The sequence below is a fragment of the Diadema setosum genome, chromosome 11 (genome assembly GCF_964275005.1).
Source record: "Diadema setosum chromosome 11, eeDiaSeto1, whole genome shotgun sequence".
Lineage (NCBI taxonomy): Eukaryota > Metazoa > Echinodermata > Echinoidea > Diadematoida > Diadematidae > Diadema > Diadema setosum.
In genome coordinates, this window is record NC_092695.1 from 738,528 (window position 1) to 759,241 (window position 20,714).

Consider the following 20,714-nt stretch of genomic DNA (forward strand, 5'->3'; position numbering starts at 1 on the left):
CTTCATAACTTTGTTAGATTGTCCAATTTTCCTCAAACTTCACTGATGTGTTCTATATAATAATAATAATAATAATAATAATAATAATAATAATAATAATAATAATAATAATAATAATGATAATAATAATAATAATAATAATAATGACAATGATAATAATGATAGTAATAATAATAATAACAATGATAATAATGATAATAATAATAATGATGATAATGATGATAATAATGATGATAATAATAATGATAATGATCATAATGATTATAATAACGATGATAATAATAATAATAAATATCATAATGATAATGATAATAATGATAAGGTCTTATTCATCCAGGGTAGTCTCTTTAGTGTGTCCACTGCTCTACCACAGGGCCCTGCCATTATTATCACCCTAGCATTGCCAGGTACCCATTTATACACCTTGGTTGAGAGGGACATGGTGGGTAAAAACATCTTGTCCAAGGACGTAAGCACTGGGCAGGAATTGAACTCGGGTACTCCGATTGGAAGTCGAGAGTCTTATCCACTATGCCGCAGTGACGGCTCCATGTTGATGCGTAAACTCAGTCTACATGCATGGTGGGAAACCTCTCCCCCTTTAATTTGTTTTCTGCTTGTGAAATATTCACCAGTCTCATCACAGCCACTTGATGAAGATGTCTGAGAGAAGAAACCATAAGAGTATGCTTTGTGAAGAAGACAAAGAGAACTGTGTCAATGGCTCCCTTTCGTGCAGACACAGTGAAACTTGAGGCCATTATGAGTTGATTTCCTTTTATTACTTCCTCCGGCCCAGTATCCCATAAAAACAAGAGTTTTTTTTTTTTTTTTTTTTTTTTTCAGAGTGGAGTAATACCCAAATATGTATATCATTATGTATGGATTGAGTAAATACAGCAATATATCTGGACACAATCAGTCCAGTTTGAGGACAATCGGACAATCAGTTCAGAAGTTTGATGAGTTTTTAAAGTTTTGGTGCTGCCATCGCTGAATGAGAAGACTAGTACAGCATTTGTGATGTCACAAATGGAAAATGATAAAAAGAGAGCATTAAGGAATTCAATATATTTTTTTCCTAGTATAATGAAAAATGGTTTGACTTACTCTTTCAAAAATAGGGATTTATATTGCTGTTAACATTTCTCATCAAGAAGAGGGAATTACTTTCCATGAAAAATGGAATTTAGTTGAATTCTCTTATTTGTTTCCTTTAAACCGTTGTCCATGCATGATGTCACAAACCGTTGTCTCTTATCTAGGGATGGTGGCACCAAAACTTCTAAAATTCATAACTTTATACTGGATTGTGCATTTTTTCTCAGACTTCATCAGTTGTGTTTTACTAATACTGCTGCATTCCCTCCATCATCAGGTGCTGTTTGTCTGGATTTCATTCCCCTTTAATCTGTTATTTTCTGTTTGTGATTAATCCGTTGAAGACAGTCCCTAGTACACTGGGGCAGGTGTCTATGGGAAATGCGTGTTGTAGCATAATCAGTCTGTCCTCAATGGGTCAAAGAGCTTCAAGTACCAAATATCTGACAGCAGCTTATGATATTTGCCTTCATGTCTGGATCAAAAGTAACTGGTACATTGTCTTTTGTTTTCAACAGACATTGTCCTTCACATATCATATAATATATCATATATCTAACATCATATTTTTTTCTTTTTTTTAATGATAAGCCCTCTCTAATCCAGGTTAACAAGGTGTACAGAGACTAGAGTCAGTGTTCCATGGAAATCATGGAATACATATATTGGACTGTACGTGTGCCATTGATACTCTGGTTCATCAAAATATTATCTGTTATTTTCAACTCAAATTGTCCTTAGGGTTTTGTTAAGATGCACAACAATTTTATGTGTCATATTAGACTCAAATTGTCTATTATACCTTGTTTTGTGTAAGATGCACAACAATTAAAGGCATAATTTATCATTTGCAGATGAAACAAAAACCCTGCATTAGTGCTTTAAATAACTTTCTAAATTGTAAGTTAGGGATAGAAACAACCAAGTTACCCTGTAAAAATTTGAATTCGTACAATCGATGTTAGATATTGTTGAATACACAAAATGTGAACAATAGTTCTAATAAAAGTGATTCCAGACTAAACCATCTACAGTTTATTGAGGAAAATACTCATATTTTCCTATGGTTTAGACTTTATTGCAAAAATCTTACATGGTAAGATGTTTTATGATACAACAGACCTACACATATGCATCAAATGTGATATTTTGAACCCTTTTTAAAATCACTGCTCCCATAGGTAAGCTGGACATTTAATCACAACATAGTTGCAACGTTCTTAGCAAGCCTCACTTACTTCTTTTGTATAAATATTCTATATTGTTGCCATAAAGTATGACCCTTGGTCCATGTCACACTACAGCATCAACAGTATTGTTTCAGAAATGTTTGCCATGATGAAGCAACCTAGGAAACAGTCTGAAAGCTCATAATGAAAGATTACAGATGCACAAGTAGCTATTTCCATTTCCTCGATTCCCACTTCGTGACAAACACCACACCTTTACCTCACCCCTCTGCACAGGAAAAAACATACCTACACATCTGAATGAAATCACCTAGAGCATTTAGCAGAATATCATATTCATGCTCCAGATCTTCCTCAAAACTTCTAGAGGTACACTATATACACTATGTAGGTAGACTATGTAATGCTTGTGTCAGGTTTGCATCATTTTGACCCACTCTGTTCAAGGACAAGTCCACCTTCATAATACATGTGGATTGAGTGAATGCAGCAATATTAGTAGAGCACATCAGTGCAAGTTTGGGGAAAATCTGACAATCCATTAAAAATTATGAATTTTTAAAGTATCTGTGCAGTCACTGCTAGATAAAACGACTACTACAGTGTATGATGTCACATGCATAGAACAATATAAGGAAAATATATAGAGAATTTCACAAAATTTTACTTTTGATTAAAAAAAATGCACACTCTCCTCGACTTGTCACTGACATATGTTAGGTGTAATATTATCCCCTTTGCCTTCTGGAAAAGGGAAGACAAGTGTTCTTTAATTATGCAAGAAAAGTGAAAATATGTTGAATTGTCTTTATATTGTCTTTATATCATTGTACACATGTGACATCATAACCTGTATAGTCAATCCAGCAGTGACTAAGCAGATTTTCCTCAAACTCTCACTGATGTGTTCTGCTGATATTGCTGCATTCACTCAATCCACATGTCTATGAAGGTGGACTTTAAATCAGTTGTATTTTTATCTTATACCCCGTTTAGAGTCCCACCAAACACGGCACAACCTCTAGAGGTTGTGCCGTGTTCATGCCAGATGATGGGGACTCTAAACGGTCTCGGCACAAAAGCATCTAGCACGAGTCTGGAGTGAGTCTGGCGTGTTATTTCTTGAACACACTATCATACCAGTGTGACTCCCATCCCATCGTTGTCATTTCTACAACCTGATGGACCCACCTCACAATAAGGATTCCCTTTTTCTCTCCCCTTTCTCTTTTATTCTACTCCCCTCTCATCAAGGACAGATCAACAAGTAATGCATGCACCGTAACTACTCAACCATACAGTTAAAATCTACTTGTAAAGGTAACCATTGCATAGCTGATACACTGCAAGAGATATTGAATTCAGTTATAAGCTGATCTGTTCTGTTATGTCTTGACTTCACAGAGATGGAACTGTGTTGGCACTGTCCCCGCAAGAGATGCAAAGAGCGCAGCAGTATGGCATCACACAAGGGTAAGCTCAGAGAAGTCCTCCAACCCAAAGCACCTTTTGATCTAGAGATTCTCCCGCCTGAACCCCTAGCAAAATGGAGACTCCAACTTGATGTGCGCGAAGCACAAAGTCCCTTGGGTTATTAGGGTTCTAGATGCTCTCTCGTGCTATCTCAGGCTTATTTTTCAACATTGATGGCACTAAGTAAGTAATAACTCAATAATTGAAATCATATATTTTGGCTTGATAAAACTTCATATCATACAGATGCTATTCATGCCTGCATGTGAAATTGACTGGCATCTAAAAAACTATACAAGTGGGAGACACAGAGCCAGGGCGGGAGAAATTAAATCTCAAGCGGGAGAAAAGGAGATTTTGTGCAAATGGGCTTTCGGCAGGAGATCTCCCATCGAAAGTGGGAGATTTAGAGTCTCTATAAGCTCACTTGGAGTGAAACCTCGTGATGAACCTGTGGAATCAAAGGGAGAGCCCCTTTTTGTTATCTCTTTTACATTTCTGAAAATCATCTTAGACTGAGAATTGACACTAAATATAAGATTTCAACAGACACTGAAAGTGTACCTTATTAACAAAACTTATCCCCCCATAAATCACTTGCGGTATTCCATACACACACTGAAAGAGTAAGAAAAAATGTCATCAAATGCTGTTCCTTTAATCACTTTGCCCTCATCCAAGTGAGACAGGCCAGGGCAGGGAGTTTCATACTACATCCATGACCAATAATATGAAGAAAGAAATATAGTGTTTTGTTTTCATGCTAATTGCCAAGGGAACCATAATCGATGAGGCATCATACATCACACTCACTTACTGAAGTCATTAATGTGTGTCTCACATATACTAGTACATACTTGTGTAATCATTTTGTTCTCCTGAAATCAAGAGTTGTATGATTGATAATATCATGTCTTTGTTGTCTGGATGACACACTTCTCTTTTTTCCCCCACATCTCTGACCCATAAATACCCTTGACCTCCCCTCTGACCCAGTGACCTCTTGCTCCACTCTGACCCACATGACCTCTGGCTCATATGTGTCCCATTTTAAGACTGCTGGCTTGTCTCTGACACAATGACCTTTAAGTGCTTTTCTTTATCAAATTATAACCTCTTATTCCTTTTTTACCCATTATGACTTTTGACTCCTCTAATCAATATGAACTTTGACTCTTCTCTGACCCACATGACATCTGACTCCTCTCTGACCCATTTACCTTCTGACACCTCTTTGATCCCTATGACTTCTGGCTCCCCTCCTACATTTACTGTATAGATGTGACATTTCTCCTCTCTGACACATGTGATCTCTGGCACCTACAGTAAATGACCCATATGACCCTTTACCCCTCTGACCAATATGATCTTTGACTCTTCTTGACCCACATGTCCTCCTCTCTGACCCATCAACCCTCTAGAGACAACCCTGGCTCCCTTTTGGCCCAGTGATCTCTGCCTTCCATATCACTTGCAAAACATGTGTCTCCTCTTTAACCCATGTAGTCTCATGCACCTACAATATTGTATCTGACCCATATGAGCTTTGACTTCTCTGACCAATATGACCTTTGGCTCCTTTCTGACTCATACGACCTTTGACTCTTCTCTGACCTATTTATCCTCTGGCTGCTCTTTGACCCCTATGATTTCTGCCTCCCCTCTCGCCCATATGACATGTTTCTACTCTCTGACTAACATGACCTCTGGCGTCTGTCTGCTGTTGATGTGATTTTTAGATGCTCTCAGACCAATGTGAAGTTGACTCCTCTTCCCTCAAACTCCTGTACCGTCTGACCTTTAACTTTTCTCTGACTCACATGACCTTTAACCTTTGCCTCTCTTTGACCTGCATAACCTTTGGTTCCTCTCTGTCCCTCCAGTTTTACAGAGCTAAGAGACTGGTTACTGGAGCTCCAACGCCACCTGCATAATCCCCCAACTCAGGAGCGGACAGATGGAAGTCGTCTCCACATGGTGATCACACCGGGTAGCCAGCATGGTCTCAGCATGGTACCATCCTTACACCTTTTTCTAACTCTTAAATCACGTTCACAGATTTATTACCATTTCGTACAAGGTTTGATTTTACAATGATACAAATCTGTCATAGTCATCTGCACTCCTGTCTTCTCAGTGGAAATGACATCACTGTATTCTATACCAACAAATGTGCTTTAATGAAACTTCCTTAAACTCAAATAGTAATGGCAACTAGCAAATCTGAATACATTGAAGATAGATGAAGAATGGTCACATATTTTTTTCTTATTAGAAAATACATGTTTCTTTCACATTGTGCCGAGAGTATGATATCAAGTTTGTCACTATGTCCCTGCATCTTTTCTCTTTCTTCCGGGAAGTCTTGTGAGGCGCTCATTACTCGGGGTGATAAAGTCTTGGCTGGAGTCCCCATGTACTCAGGAGCAATAGCAATTGTGAGTTCTTTGTCTTAAAGTGTTGGCGTGTGTGTGTATGTATGTTTGTGTGTGAGTCTATGAGTATGTATATCCGTGTGTGCATTATGCATGTTTTTATGGTAATGGTATGCCCTTGTTGGTTATTTTGAGTTGCTGTGTTTCTTTGTCTGGGGGTGTTTTTATTTGGGTAGCAACAGTATCACTCTCGACATGGTCATTTTCCTCTTCCTGGGATCTCTTATAAAGTTTATATTTCTGTAATTTTTTTTTTTCATCTAGACTAGTGGGATAGCAGTCGGTGATTGGATGCAGACAGTATTATGATAGTGGAACATTTTGTTCTTCCAACATTTGAATCAAATGTTTTAATGTAGGCCGTATAGTCTTTCATGAGAAGGTCTTTCCTCTGAACAAATCACAGACCAAACGAAAGGATGATGACGTCTGTGGTGCAGTTGATGTTGATGCAGAATGTTTTTAAAAGGTTTTGGGAGAGCCTAAATTTACTTTAGGGTAATATAGCTTCAGCAGTGTTTTCCCAACAAATTGCGGAGATATGTTCTCAAATATGCTTGAAACAACTTCAGGTATAGCATGCATAATGTAGCGTAAGAATGATGCCTGTGGTATTAACAGGGTTCGAAATTGGCGATGGTCCGCTGGCCATTGGCCACCCGAAATCACGTCGGACTAGCTACAAATAAAAAAATTCTGAAGTTACTAGTCCGTCTGGCTAGCCAAAATATTGCTTCAGTGTCAAAATTGATTCTAAGTAGTCTGCCTGGCTAGTTAAAAAAAAAGTTAAGTGCGAATGACATGTAGACTGTTCTAATCTGAGGATTTAAAATGCTATTTCAGAGAGGTAAAAGTACTAGGTGTGTGGATAGTATTTCAAGCCATCCAAATGGAACAAGCTGTAGTTGAAAGAGCTTTATGTGGCCTTTTTAGAACCACTCATCCTCTATACGTGATATTTTACTCTTTTTTTTTTTTAATTGAGACAATTGTTACACATATGAAATTGAAAGTAAGCATCAATGCAGAAATTTGTGTACAGGTACCTCAGAGTGCATTTTCAGTTCTGTCTATTTGACAACATCAAATTTTACCCACAAATGAGTTTGCCGAGTATGAGATGATTTGGTGAATATCAGTTCCAGAAGGCTTTTGCTTCCAGATGCTGCAGATGCAGCTTTGTCCTGATGAAGAACATATTAAAGTCTTTATCATTACAATAAATGAACTATCCACCTTTGTGTGGTCAAACCTGCTTCCACTGCCAACCTGTTTCACAATCCTCACCAACATCACTTTAAAGATGGGCCATCCCTTTTGCATTCCTTCCCAAATAGCACAGAACATGATATATTCCACCAGAATGACAAGACTATTGTAAAGCTATAACATTTCTGTGATATTTGAAGGTTGTTCGCCGTGAAAATTCAAATAATGCGCCAAATGCTCACCGTAACGTATTCTGTGTACGAGGCACAGCTGCATATATATACTAATCCTTTCAAAATAAGTGTGCCCTGACACGATAAGAGGGAGGGAATTGCGTGCTTGCGTGATGAGAAAATTGTATTCTTGTAAGTTGTTAAATACAAGGCAATGAAACTTTCTGTTTTCATTTGAGTGTCTGTAGGCCCTATAGTTATAAATAGATTTGATTGATAATATCTTCACGTACATCAATACATTTTTTATCATCTACTTTCAAACTTAAGGGAATGATAATTATAGTATTGACTAGCCATAGGGAACTATCCTATGATTTCATTTTAGTGCCCAGTATCAAACAGGAAATGGCAGAAAACCACTCTGAATTCTAGATGACTGTGTATGGTATGTCTCCTTCTGACCACTTTGTGCAGGCAAGATTAAATGCATTCTTTCCAAATGATTTACTGGTATAGAGGTGCTTTGGTTCTGGGTACCCAGGGTAGCCTCTTCAGTACAGTGCACTCCCTTTATAACGAACATGGTTATAACGAAATTCTGGTTACAACGAAGTAAAAATTCGGGCCTCAACATTATCCACTCTATGTATTTCTGTCGAGCCCACCGGAGGTGAGGGGAGACTATAAAGGGATCCGTCCATTCGTCGTCTGTCCGTCGTCTGTCTGTCCATCCGTCGCTCATTCGTTGGTCGTCCATCCATAACGCTACAAAAACTTGAATAACTCTCTACTGAGGACTTCAATTTCAATCAAACTTGGAGGGAAGTTTTTACGGCGCGTTTCGATTATGGCTCTTAACTTTTGATCCCTATGTCCGTTTGTGACCAAACTTGGATGGTAGATGTTCCTTGGGGAGTTGAAGGTCACCACAAGGTCAAAGGTCAGACAGGGGTCAACGAACTTTTGGGGCCAAATGTTAAGTTTTTACGGCGCGTTTTGATTATGGCTCATAACTTTTGTTTCTTGACCCTGGCCTAATCTAAGCATCAGTCACCGCCACAGCGGGGGGGGGGGGGGGGGGGGGGGGGGGGGGGGGGGGGGCGAGAGGAATACTGTGTCACGGTTTTACAGACTCATACAGCATTAATACGTATTAGGCAGTGCATGCACGTGTACGTGTGTACGGGACGGGTTACCAAAATACCGCGGGCATAACGGCATACGTTCTTGATAAAAAAAAAATGAGTTTTTCACATGTTTTGTAGTTGTGTTAATATTGGGCCTTTTCAAGTAAAATATTGGTAGTTTTTATATCTCTTAGCATAATTGTCACAGAAACCTCATACTTTTTGAACTGTACATCAACATAAAATCTATTGCCGATCGCAATGATTATCATATCAATGCGCGAGTAAGGGCATATTGCGCATGCATGCAGGTGGTCGATCTGTGTACGCATGCATTGTCAGCATCGGCAAACTTCTACAATGCTCTCCTTCTTATTCCTGTATTTTCGTTATTTATGGGTCAAATATTTTCGTTTGAAATTTAAAATGGATGACCATAGAATTTCTCAATAGAATATAAAATTGAAAACTTTAGAAAGAATAGAGAAAATTGAGTTCACTTTGAATAGTCTGCCACAGGCAGATATCCTTATCATGCTCTTAGGTAATATGACAGCTGTTGTAGTCATTAAACCCTGGCTTGGCCTCCAGGTTTGCCACGCCTGAGTAGAAAGTTATTTTGCAATGGGCAAATACATAATTGATCCTCCCACTTCTCAAACGAGGATTCGTTAGGGGGGTATAGCACCCCATCAGCTTCGTTTGCCAATGGGGTCTCGTCTCAAACGGGGGTTTGACGGCATGGGGAGTTGAAGGTCACGAAAAGGTCAAAGGTCATAGGCGGGGTCAATGAACTTCAGGGAGTTAGAAAAACATTAATTTCTTCTATGCGAATGGGTGAGATACATTTTGGCACTTGCCTTGTTATTGTTGTATTTGTTCGGTATGAAATTTCGATATAATGAAAGAAAACTGCCGGTCCCAAGGACTTCTTTGTAATGGGAGTCCACTGTATAACCTCTGTTCTCCCTGTGGGTCATAGCATTATCATCAGGCCTACCCCAGCATTGCCAGATATCCATTTCATATACGTGGTCAAGTGGGTGTCAGTGAGTATATTTAGTCCATTGCACATCCTGTCCGGGTTTGAACCAAGAATTTTGTCTTTGAGCACCTAGAGCCACTGAACCACATTGCTTCCCACATCAATTCACCACCTTGTGCCATGTTGTTACCTCCTCCATACAGATGGAGCCCCTTGGAGCCGAGGTTCTCCCAGTGAGGGTTGACGGAGAGGGACTGGACCCGGACCACATGGAACAGATCTTGTCTCAGTGGGACCCAGAGGAGGCCAGGAAGGGAGGGTGAGACTGCAGCTAGTTAACCCTTTGTGTGCTTTGAGTACTGACTGGCACAGAAAGCCCCATAGCATTGTACACACTGTCCAAAGTCCCTGGAACAGAAGGGGTTAATGTAGGGATATCAATGATGAGTTTCTTAATGGGAACCCAAACCAAGAGAGTAATGTGGATTGAGTGAAAGCAGCAACATTAGTAGAACATATCAGTGAAAGATTCAAAAGTTATGAATTTTTAAAGTTTTGGTGTTGGAACCGCTGGATGAGGAGACTACTAGAGATTATGACATATGTGTAGACAACAATATAAAGAAAATATAAAGAAAATTCCTTAAAAATTCACTTTTCTAGCATAATTAAGAGCACTTGACTAACCGCTGTCAGAAAGCAGGGGGAATAATTGTTACCCTTAACTTACAATGTCAGTATTAGTTTGATGGAATGTGTAATTTTCATGAAAAAGGAATTTTTGTGGAATTCCCTGTATATTTTCTTTATATTGTTGTTCACACATACGTCATAATCTCTAGTAGTCTCCTCATCCTGCAGTTTCAACTCCAAAACTTTAAAAATTCATAACTTTTGCATCAATTGTCCAATTTTCGTCAAAATTTCACTGATTTGTTCTACTAATGTTGCTGCTTTCACTCAATCCACATTTCTCTTTGGGTTTGGTTTCCCTTGAATATCCCCAGTCTGTCTTGCCCTTTATCTTAACTACATGTGTGATATAATTATGATAAGAGTACTGTATGAAAGAAATGTGGCTATAAGAAGTGTAGTATACTTGCCAACTATTGGCTACAAAAATGACTATTAAAACTAGATTTAATATATGTACTTGAAAATTTGAATAGTGCTTCTGGGAAATCAAGTCTGCATGAGTCCTTCTCTGCCTGTAATGGCTGACAGAATAGCTTCTTTTCTCATCAAGTGTATTTCAAAAATGAAAATGCTCGTCAGTAAAAGCCTGCTCTTTCACTTTGCTGAAGTAGTTTTGACAGTATATGTCTCCAGTGCTACATTGAGCATTTCATGACCTGCTGTCAGACTACACAAAAGTACATGTAGTTTACTTCCGAATAGCTTTCAGAAGTTTGAGCTTGCGATCACACTACAAACAAAATCATGCCTAGTTGATGAGAAGCTTCTTGGAAACTTATCGGAACAGAACTATTTATTCTTTAAGAGCATTTGATTCTTGGAAACTTATCGGAACAGAACTATTTATTCTTTAAGAGCATTTGATTCTTGGAAACTTAAACAACTTTTGAGAAGCATGTCTCTATCATAGTGCGAGCCAAATATGGCTATATCCCACTTAAAGGGATATTCCAGACGATTAACTGTATATGTCATACAGTGAGCATAACTTTTTGCGAATTGGGACTTCCCGACAATTCAGCAAGTTGTCAATTTGTGATTGTGGAGTACAGTACTGAATGGAATAGTGTATGTGTGTACATCACACTCATGATGGGATCAGAGTGAATATTTTCACACATTTCTAAATTTGTGAATAGCAACCGACTTGCAAAATTCATGAAAATGAAAACTTCGCAAAATATGTTATGTATGAATAAAGTACAGCTGTACCATGTGTAAATTTGTGGAATATATTGTGGTCCTTGAGCAGAGAAATCAATACTCTGAAAAAAAAACAACAACCCAATATGTAAAACACTGAACAAAGATGATGACATGACAGGCTCACATATTCAAAAAATGTAGCAATGTATTCCCATTACAATACCACTTGCTTAACAACTTCGCCTGTGTAGAATTTATGCAGGCTTTCTTCTTTTTGTTCCACTTCCTTGAGAATTGAATCATGCCTTCTTATGTGAAGCTGTTTTGTCATTATCCTCGTTTATTGTAATTTGTTATGAATTTTGAAAACATTTTTATTCCTCATCCCAATCACCATAAATTCTGAAACTCTGTATCCAGTATAACCAGTTTATAGATGTTATATGGAAAAATCTCAAAATCCTGAGGAAGTCTCCTTTAACCTGTTGAAGACAATTCCTGAGAATACTCCGGCAGGTGTCTATGGGAAATGTGTGTTACAAGTATAGCAAAATCAGTCCGTCCTCAATGGGTTAACGTTTACATCTATTCAGTCATAAAGAGGCAAATTACTTTTTTGGGGGGTCACACTTGATGGACTCGATAGGATGTTAGACTACATAGCTACAGCCTGTCCCAAAAAAATTACAATTGGATTTTCACATTGATAACTTCCGATATTAAGCTGTCCTAATGCTATTTCAGGGTCTAAAAATATACCATCTTACCTACATGTACATTTTGCAGAAAACCCCATTCAGTTTGGTTAAATGGTCACAGAGAAATGTGGATCATTGTGCTGAATGTCATGGGACTGATTTCTCCAAGTTTAGCACTTGGATGCTCTTGGAACTGCATATTAATGAGTGAACACAATGGACAGAACTTGGAGGGAAGGGATTCCTGACATGCTCTACAAAATTACTCATTTCTCTTTGACCACTGAAGCAAATCGGATGGAGTTTTCTGTAAGATGTTTCATACCCTGAAATTGTATTTTGATTGATTGATCATTTTTAATGTAATCGTTGCAGAGGGTCCCGTTGTTGTTGTTATTGTTGTTTTGACATACAGTATGTTGTCTATTCTGTCTGCAGTTCGGATGCTCCGAGACTCCTCTACATTGTGCCTAATGGTGACAACCCGACTGGAAGCTGTGTCACCTTAGAGAGGAGAAAAAAGATCTATGAGCTGGCCAGAAAATATGACATCATCATCATGGAAGATGATGCATACTACTTCCTGCAATTTCAAGAGGTAATTGACAAGATTATGATAGCTAAATGATTTCAAAGATCCACATGATATTGCTTATACAGTGGACTCCCATTACAAAGAAGTCTTTGGGACTGACAGTTTTCTTTCATTATATCAAAATTTCATTATAACCGAACAAATAAACAATAAAAATATATACAGTGGATAATGTTACGGCCTCAATTTTTATTTTGTTGTAACTGGAATATCGTTATAACCATGTTCGTTATAATGAGAGTGCACTGTGTTGGTTGGAACTGGTTCTTTGAAATGATTACATCTTCAATGATTATGTATGGGCACTATAGAAAAAATGCTTTAACATGAAAAATAAAAAATGTGAGTCTTTGGATATTAACTAAATATGCACCAAAAAGAGAATATATGATCCTCAGTACTTGTGAGACATTTGCTATTTGTTTGTAAATAAATGGTAAACTGACAAAGTAATAACTAGAAAAGCACTCTGAGAGCGCAGACCTCCGCCAATTAGCTACTTTCCACCGATGATCTTACTCTTCCCAAACAGATCAGTGATTTCCACCCATAGGTATACATGCTGAAAAATCGCCCGATTTCCCAATATAGAAGCCTTTGTTACGTCATAAACTGTCAGCTACACGGCGCGCCTCTCCCTAGCAGAAACTAATGCACGCACTTTAGTGCGCGCATGCAAACCTCAAATATGCACAGCCTGAACTCCCAAGTTCATTGACCCTACCTGCCAAAATATCAAAAATCCTTCATAAATTCCCCCAAAATTCTCGGATCACTACCAAAAGTTAATCGTTTGTTACTTGTGTCATTCTCAACCTTTCCTGCAAGTTTCATCCAAATCCGTTAACTACTTTTTGAGTTATTTTGCAGACGGACAAACTAACTAACAAACATACCAATGTTAACGAAAACATAACCTCCTCCCTTGGCGGAGGTAATAATGATGATGTTGGATGATGATACTCAGTCTGATAATTACAATATGATTGGGTGCTGATGTCACTCTGTTGGTAGCACATCTGCCTTGTAGTCCAGATGGCTCTGGTTTGGTTCTTGTTGAGTCAAGCTGAGCAGTGTTGTATGTAATCATACAGCTGTATATTCCCCTCTAGTAGGAGGAAAAAATATTCCATCCCTTGGGTAGGACATTGAATGGAGGGCCTGCGATCAAGTTATTCACGACTCACGCACATAAAACAACTCACTTCATTGATTCATTGCAAAGAGCATGGTTTGATCCCTGTGCAGTGGTCTATGATTGTACCCACACATGAAAACAGGTGAATGATGCCCACCCCTTATTGTTCATTACAGGTGACTAGCAATAATCAGCATCAGCCAGGTATTAACCATGCTCACTGTGTGCAGTGTGCCATAAAAGAAAAAGAAGAAGAAGGGAAAAAAAGACAATTATTACTAGAAAAGCACTCACAGAGCACAAACCTCTGCCCAGGAGCTCATTTCCACTCATACATGCATGATGAAAATTGCCCTAATATTTGTCAATGATAAAGAAGCCTTTCTGTTGTATCTCAGAGTTTATGTCATCAGCAGCTAGCTTCATGCTAGTGCTGCACCTCAAGCATGCACTCAGTGCGTACATGCACACCTCAAATACGCTTAGCTTAAACTCCCCCGTTTGTTGGCCTTATGGCCAAAAGTATCCTGGATCCATACAGTTATTTGGATCACTACCAAAATGCAAATGGCAGATCATCCGTCTGTTTTCGTAAAGAAAATCAGATTAAATCAATCCGCAGAAATCTTCTTTGATAATTACCAATTATATGAACTCACAGATAGTGTCTGCTGTTGCTGAATATAATTCAAACATCGAAATTGTCTTCCTATCAATAATGTATCCAACTTCTGCTAATCATTACTTCAATTAACCTTTGACATCAGCCACACTAATTTCAATCGTCCTTCCTCATTGGCTGTGAATTAAAAGAAAGAAACTTGTCTGGCTGATGTAATTTGCGTTTTGGAGCATGCAAAGATCAAAAGTGTAAAATAATTTCATTCATAGTACGCAACTCTTATTCCTGCAGTGCCCTCGGGGGCAGTAGTGGGTTGGTAGAATATAACTGGTATGTGATGATGATTGAATCGTAACCTAGCAGTAGTATTGAATTGCATGCAACTAACAAGCTGCATTTGATTCACTATCGCACGATTGATACTGCTATACAGCATTAGCTCAACACACCGTAATCGATGTAGTTGATTATGATACATCACATAGCAGCCACGATTGGGTATATGCTTTGAGATTGCAATACTTTCAGCATACTTTGTTTTATAGTTTTATTTCCCATTTTTATAATTACCCAACTATTGTCACAGTGTTATTTCAACACATTTCTTATGTGTACAGTATATGTCTCCATTTTAGAGCTCATAGAGACTGTTTCTGCAGTCATATGGAAACTGTGTTTTACCCTTAAGTACCATAAATATATCAAATGAAAATCAGCAAATATCTTGTATCTCATCACCAAGTGATGTGGCAGCTTGATTTTGACATCAGCCAGCAGCAGAAATAAACATCTCCCTGATTCGCCAGGGAGCTACCCTTACATTTCCTCAAAACCTGTCTATTTTTGCCAAGTTTCACATGTCAATTGCAAATAAGTGACATTCCAATAAAATGGAGATACAATATGCATGTGGGTAGTACTGCTTCCCAAACCCGAGAGGCCTTCATCTTATGTAAACATAAGATGAAGGCCTCTCGGGTTTGGGAAGCAGTACTACCCACATGCATGTTCATGTGGGTAGTACTGCTTCCCAAACCTGAGAGGCCTTCATCTTATGTTTACATAAGATGAAGGCCTCTCGGGTTTGGGAAGCAGTACTACCCAAATGCATGTTGTATCACACAATGTATCTCCATTTTATTGGAATCTCACTTATTTTCAATTGACATGTGAAACTTGGCAAACCCGATGTATTTGTGCTCTTGATGATGCTTGCTGACTTATCAACAGCATAATTATTCCGTGGAAAATGGGGCAAAGTGCCAATGAATGTTGACCCAAAAACATTTTTCTGGGCTTTTTATGCATGAACACATTTTCCCCCCATATTGTATTCATATTATTTAATGGTTTCCTGTGAAAAAGTAACTGAAAATCTTCTTGCCTCTTTGTTCTAACAATCAGAAATCATACAGAAACTGAAAGTTCTAATTTGTGCTACATTTGGACTGTAATTTTCAGCAAGTTTCAACTCTCTGTTTACATGTTGTGTTTACAAGCGTGCTAGATAGGAGAGCAGGGAATTCTTAGTACAAAGGTGAATTTCTGGGGTAAATGTCATGGAGTTTATGACAAAATACTGAACACATTCTTGGGCAAGCATCTTGAACAAATGATAAATCTTTCTTTGGAAGGAACATATCTAGTATGAATCAAATGCGTTTATACAGTTTTGATTCATACAGTTAGGCATGTTATTTCTGAAATCAACGCACACTAGCCATTCAATGTATTTTAGAATAGTCATAGCTTGCTGTGTTACCATGTCATGTCAGAAAACTTTCACTCTGCCATAGTTTGAAATATCCAGCAACTATTTCCTTTCTTTTACTGCATGGAAAATGCCATAATGATTCTTAGTATCACCAATACCTAGGTGCTGTGTGCAGAGCAGCGTTTTAGATGCATTATGGGATAGCCCTGGAGACAAACTTGCCCTGGTTTTGGCAGCGTATGCACTCAGATCACGTTCCGTCTTTATCCAGGGATATATTTTTTTTTGTTGAAGATTTCTTCACTTTCCATCATGTGACCAGCACATTGAAGCCTTGCAGTAGTGAACCATGACTCTAGTGACGTCAAGTCAGTAAATTTGATGTCACTAGAGTTTAAAATTTCAAAAATTTTAAACTTTTTTTTTTATAGTCAAATTCTAAGCGAAGAAAAAAGCAGCAATAAAAGAAAAGCAGATGAAAATTGCATTGAATTTCATGGGAACTATTGACACGTGCAAGACACCCGGAAGTGACAATGGCACCGAGGAATCCCACAGTGCATCTGAGACAGGGCTTTTCAGCATGCGCAGAAATTTTCTGCGCATTGGCGATACCGAGAATTCAACGAACAATTTAAACTGAATTTCCCAGGTCTGAATGAGGGAGGAAATAGAACTCAACTTTGACACATTTAAACCTGTCTGCTCAGTCATTCCTGGATGTTTACTTTTCATCCGCAACACTGTGTTCACATAGTTAAAAAAAAATTGCAATTTGATATTTAAACCTTAACTTGTATTTCCTCAATGTAGAGTTTAGAAGTGTGACCAAAAGAGGAAAAGTGATAGACCAGTCAGGAAATTCTTAATAGGGGAAGTAGTGAGAGTGCAGACAAATAAACATGTTTTGGATCCAAGTGCAATAAAGGCCGCATTTTGATGAGTTACTTCATATCAAATTTATTTTTACTAGGACAATGCCTTGTGAGGAAAGAGGAACCTTGAGTTAAAAAAATTATTGAAGGACAGCTGAATTAATGGGAGATTAAAGGAAAGCATGTTGTAAGAGGAAAAAACATGCACTGCATATTCAAGATGTGAAGACGTTGTTAAGTTTTAATCTTGCAGTTAAAAAAAAAGAGAAAAAAGTAAAATTTTCATATTCATCAGTCCATAATATGCATTCAAAATCTTACTCTAAAGAAATCTCAATAGCTTGTCATTGTTATTGTTTTATTGTTATCATTATTTCGTTATTGTTATCAGAATGGTTTATTTGGTAAAAACTTGCAAAATCATAGCCCTAAGGCTAAAATATATTACTATGATGCATAAATTTCTCCAAATTAAACAGAACATATTGAGCTATCATACATACATAACATCAACATGAGAAATCTTAAATTTTTGCACAAAAAGAATTTGTTGCACAAAAAGTTACCACATATTTTACCAATGATTCAGAAGTATGATTCATGACTGTATCAGACATAGCCCTGTCCTAGACAACTATAATGTATGTTTACCTATCATGAACCTCATTGTTGGTGAAAGGAAGAGACTTGTGTATAATTCATGTACATTGCTCATGTTTGTTTGCATTCCAGAAATGCCCAAGTTTCCTCTCTATGGATGTGGATGGGAGAGTGTTACGCTTCGATTCAATTGCTAAGATCATCTCAGCCGGGTAAGCTTCCTGGTTGGGGGTGTGTCTTAAGGTGGCTGACTGTCTGCGTGTCTGTCTTCAATACTATTTGGGTCAAGTGTTTCTGTCTGTCATGGTCATCTGTCTTTCTGTGTGTGTGTGTGTGGGGGGGGGGGTGTGCATTTGTGTGTGAATTTGTCTCCATTGCGACATTTGAGTTAATTTGCTTATGTATTATGTATGTATCTAGGTCTTTCTTTGCGTGTGTCTGTATCTTTGTACCTGGCTGTCTTAGTGAGTGTCTCTGGGTGCCCGGTACATGTCTGTTTGTTTGTCTATCAGTGTGTTTGTGGTGTATGTTTGTGTGTGTGTGTGTTTGTGTTCACGTCTATATCCAGCATGGTTGTGAGTCAGTGAGTGTGTATATCTGTATGTGTGTCTTTCTTTGTGTGTGCTCATTTGTGTTGCTCTTTCTATGGCCAGTTATGCAGTATTTGTCCATTTGTATGTCTGTGTGTCTATTTGTCTGTGTCTGACTTCTCTTCTGTCCAGATGCTGATTGCATTGAGTTATAAGAAGCATTATCTTCATGTACTTGCTGTAAATACTTAGGAGTTTATCTTGACCAACATCTTGATTGGAGCCTACAGGTGAATAGGGTGATAAAAAGCACAGCGAAAAGTCTGTATTTATTGAAATGAATACGATTTTGTATAACTGAAAAAACTATTCTTGTATTTTACAAGTCCATTATTTAGAATAAATTTGATTATTGCAGCATTGTATGGGGTAAACTGTGAAAAACGTATTCTGAAAAGTTGCAAATTATTCAAAATAAACTGTCCTTTTGATTGGACCAAGATGCTCTACCTCTGCGAGTCAGCAATCCACAGTCATTTGTCATTAGATACTTTGGAAGTTGGAAAAAGAACTCTTTTCTTTAGAGGAGTCCAGAGTTGGAATCAGTTAGCTTATGACTCGAAATGTAAGCTCTCTCTGTCCAGTTTCAAATGAGCTCTTGATATATCTCTGTTGCAGCCTAGGTAACTGCCCAGGATTTTTTTTTTTTCTGTCTCTATTTGACTTTGTTGAAATAACATGTTACCATAGGTATTTTGCTCTGCTTTCCTTTTTTTTTTTTTTTGTAATACTTTTTAATGTTTTGTTGTTTATGTTGCCACCTGAGACTTGTTCCTTTCTTCATTATTGTATATGCAGTCTGTATGTATTTCTGCTATTTTTATGTTGTTCACAGATTTGCAGAAGGACAGTTTTGCTGAAGCAAATTGCGGTGATTAAATAAGATAAACTGAAACTGAAAGTGGGTACAGACATATTATTCTAGTATCATTGTGATATGGACAAACAAGATAATTTCCTGTAATAGGCTTGGAAGACAAGGCTGATTCTATGAGGTCAAACCCACTGTACTTCCAGTATATAACAGTCTTTACTAAATCTCTGCGTGCCACTACCTGCTCATAGATTTGAGTGTGAAATTTGTGTATGTCAGACTCATTGGCATAGAATAAGTCAATTAATTATAGAAGGAAGGAAATTCATTTGAGTATGTGAAAATATGTGTCAATTTATGCTAATGATACCATTAGAACAGATAGCATTTTGGAGTCTTTGTTTTTCTTTTATACTTTGAGTTTAGAAGTACATTCAACTCACTGATGATAGAATAGCTATTCTGGGCGCAAATAGGCTCATATGTCCTGAAGGTTATTCTTTATATGGCAAGTACAAATGTAAATACGTATTATCAAATTTTCATTTTTTCCACTATCTCCTCACCTGTTTGAATGACCTGCAGACTACGAGTTGGCGTGGTAACCGGACCACATGACTTGGTCCATCGCATCATCATGCATATGCAGTCTTCGGTGCTACACACCAGTGTGCTAACTCAGGTAAGCCTTATCACTTTATTCCACTCTGATACACCAATACTGCCCTCTACTGTCACTACACTGTACATGACAAGTGAGCTGTCAAAGTTAGCAGGGAATGTTGTCTATGTAATGAGTGAGTGATAGAGAACTAAGGAGTGTTCAAAGTATGCACCAGTTAACTCTTTATGTGCCATTGTGTGAACCCCAGTGTACCACATTATTTTGAGACTGCAACGTAATCATGGCCTGGGAAAATGTTCTGTTTTTCAATTATATGAGACTTTTACAGATTTTTTTTTCTGGCCTTGTAATGACCAGAGTTGTAGAGAAAATGCCAAGCTTTGCTTTGATGTAAATCGTATGACAAATCTATGATTGCTTTTCTTTCAAATGACCAGTAACTACATTATTGTAGAGGCATTACTTTTGCATACAAAATAGTGACAGAAACTTAGAATTCACTCACGAATCAAGAAGGGAACATCCTTTGATAGTCAATCACCACATAAAATGCAAGCTACATGTGACAGGAATGCAACATGAGAAATGTTTTCATAGTACCACGGCATTTGGCTATTCATAGATTGATTTGGGTGGGTTTGTTCATTTGAGCAGAATATGCGAAGTTGGCTCGCCATCGACTGAGTCGGGCATGCAAACATGGCACATAAAGAATTAATAGACTGGTTGTGGAAATCATTAAGAGAAGATAGATTTCTTGCAGAATAACAGAGTGTTAATTTGAAGGAGAGGATAAGACTTGTAAAATGACTGGATGGAGGTGGATTTATTCTATAGATGGAATTTTTGTGTGTTCATTCATACTGGTTTTAAGTGTGAGAGATGTGTCTGAAAAGAATAACTTG

General features: G+C 37.9%; 1 protein-coding gene across 1 annotated transcript in view; it reads left to right on the forward strand.

Moving 5' to 3' along the window:
• LOC140235495 (kynurenine/alpha-aminoadipate aminotransferase, mitochondrial-like) overlaps positions 1-20,714 on the forward strand; it is a 57,563-nt gene that overhangs the window by 21,549 nt on the left and 15,300 nt on the right. Inside the window, exons 3-9 of the mRNA XM_072315521.1 lie at positions 3,696-3,764; positions 5,648-5,777; positions 6,128-6,202; positions 9,900-10,015; positions 12,675-12,834; positions 17,913-17,992; positions 19,770-19,866. Coding sequence (XP_072171622.1) covers positions 3,696-3,764; positions 5,648-5,777; positions 6,128-6,202; positions 9,900-10,015; positions 12,675-12,834; positions 17,913-17,992; positions 19,770-19,866 — 727 coding nt within the window. The remainder of the gene's footprint in view (positions 1-3,695; positions 3,765-5,647; positions 5,778-6,127; positions 6,203-9,899; positions 10,016-12,674; positions 12,835-17,912; positions 17,993-19,769; positions 19,867-20,714) is intronic.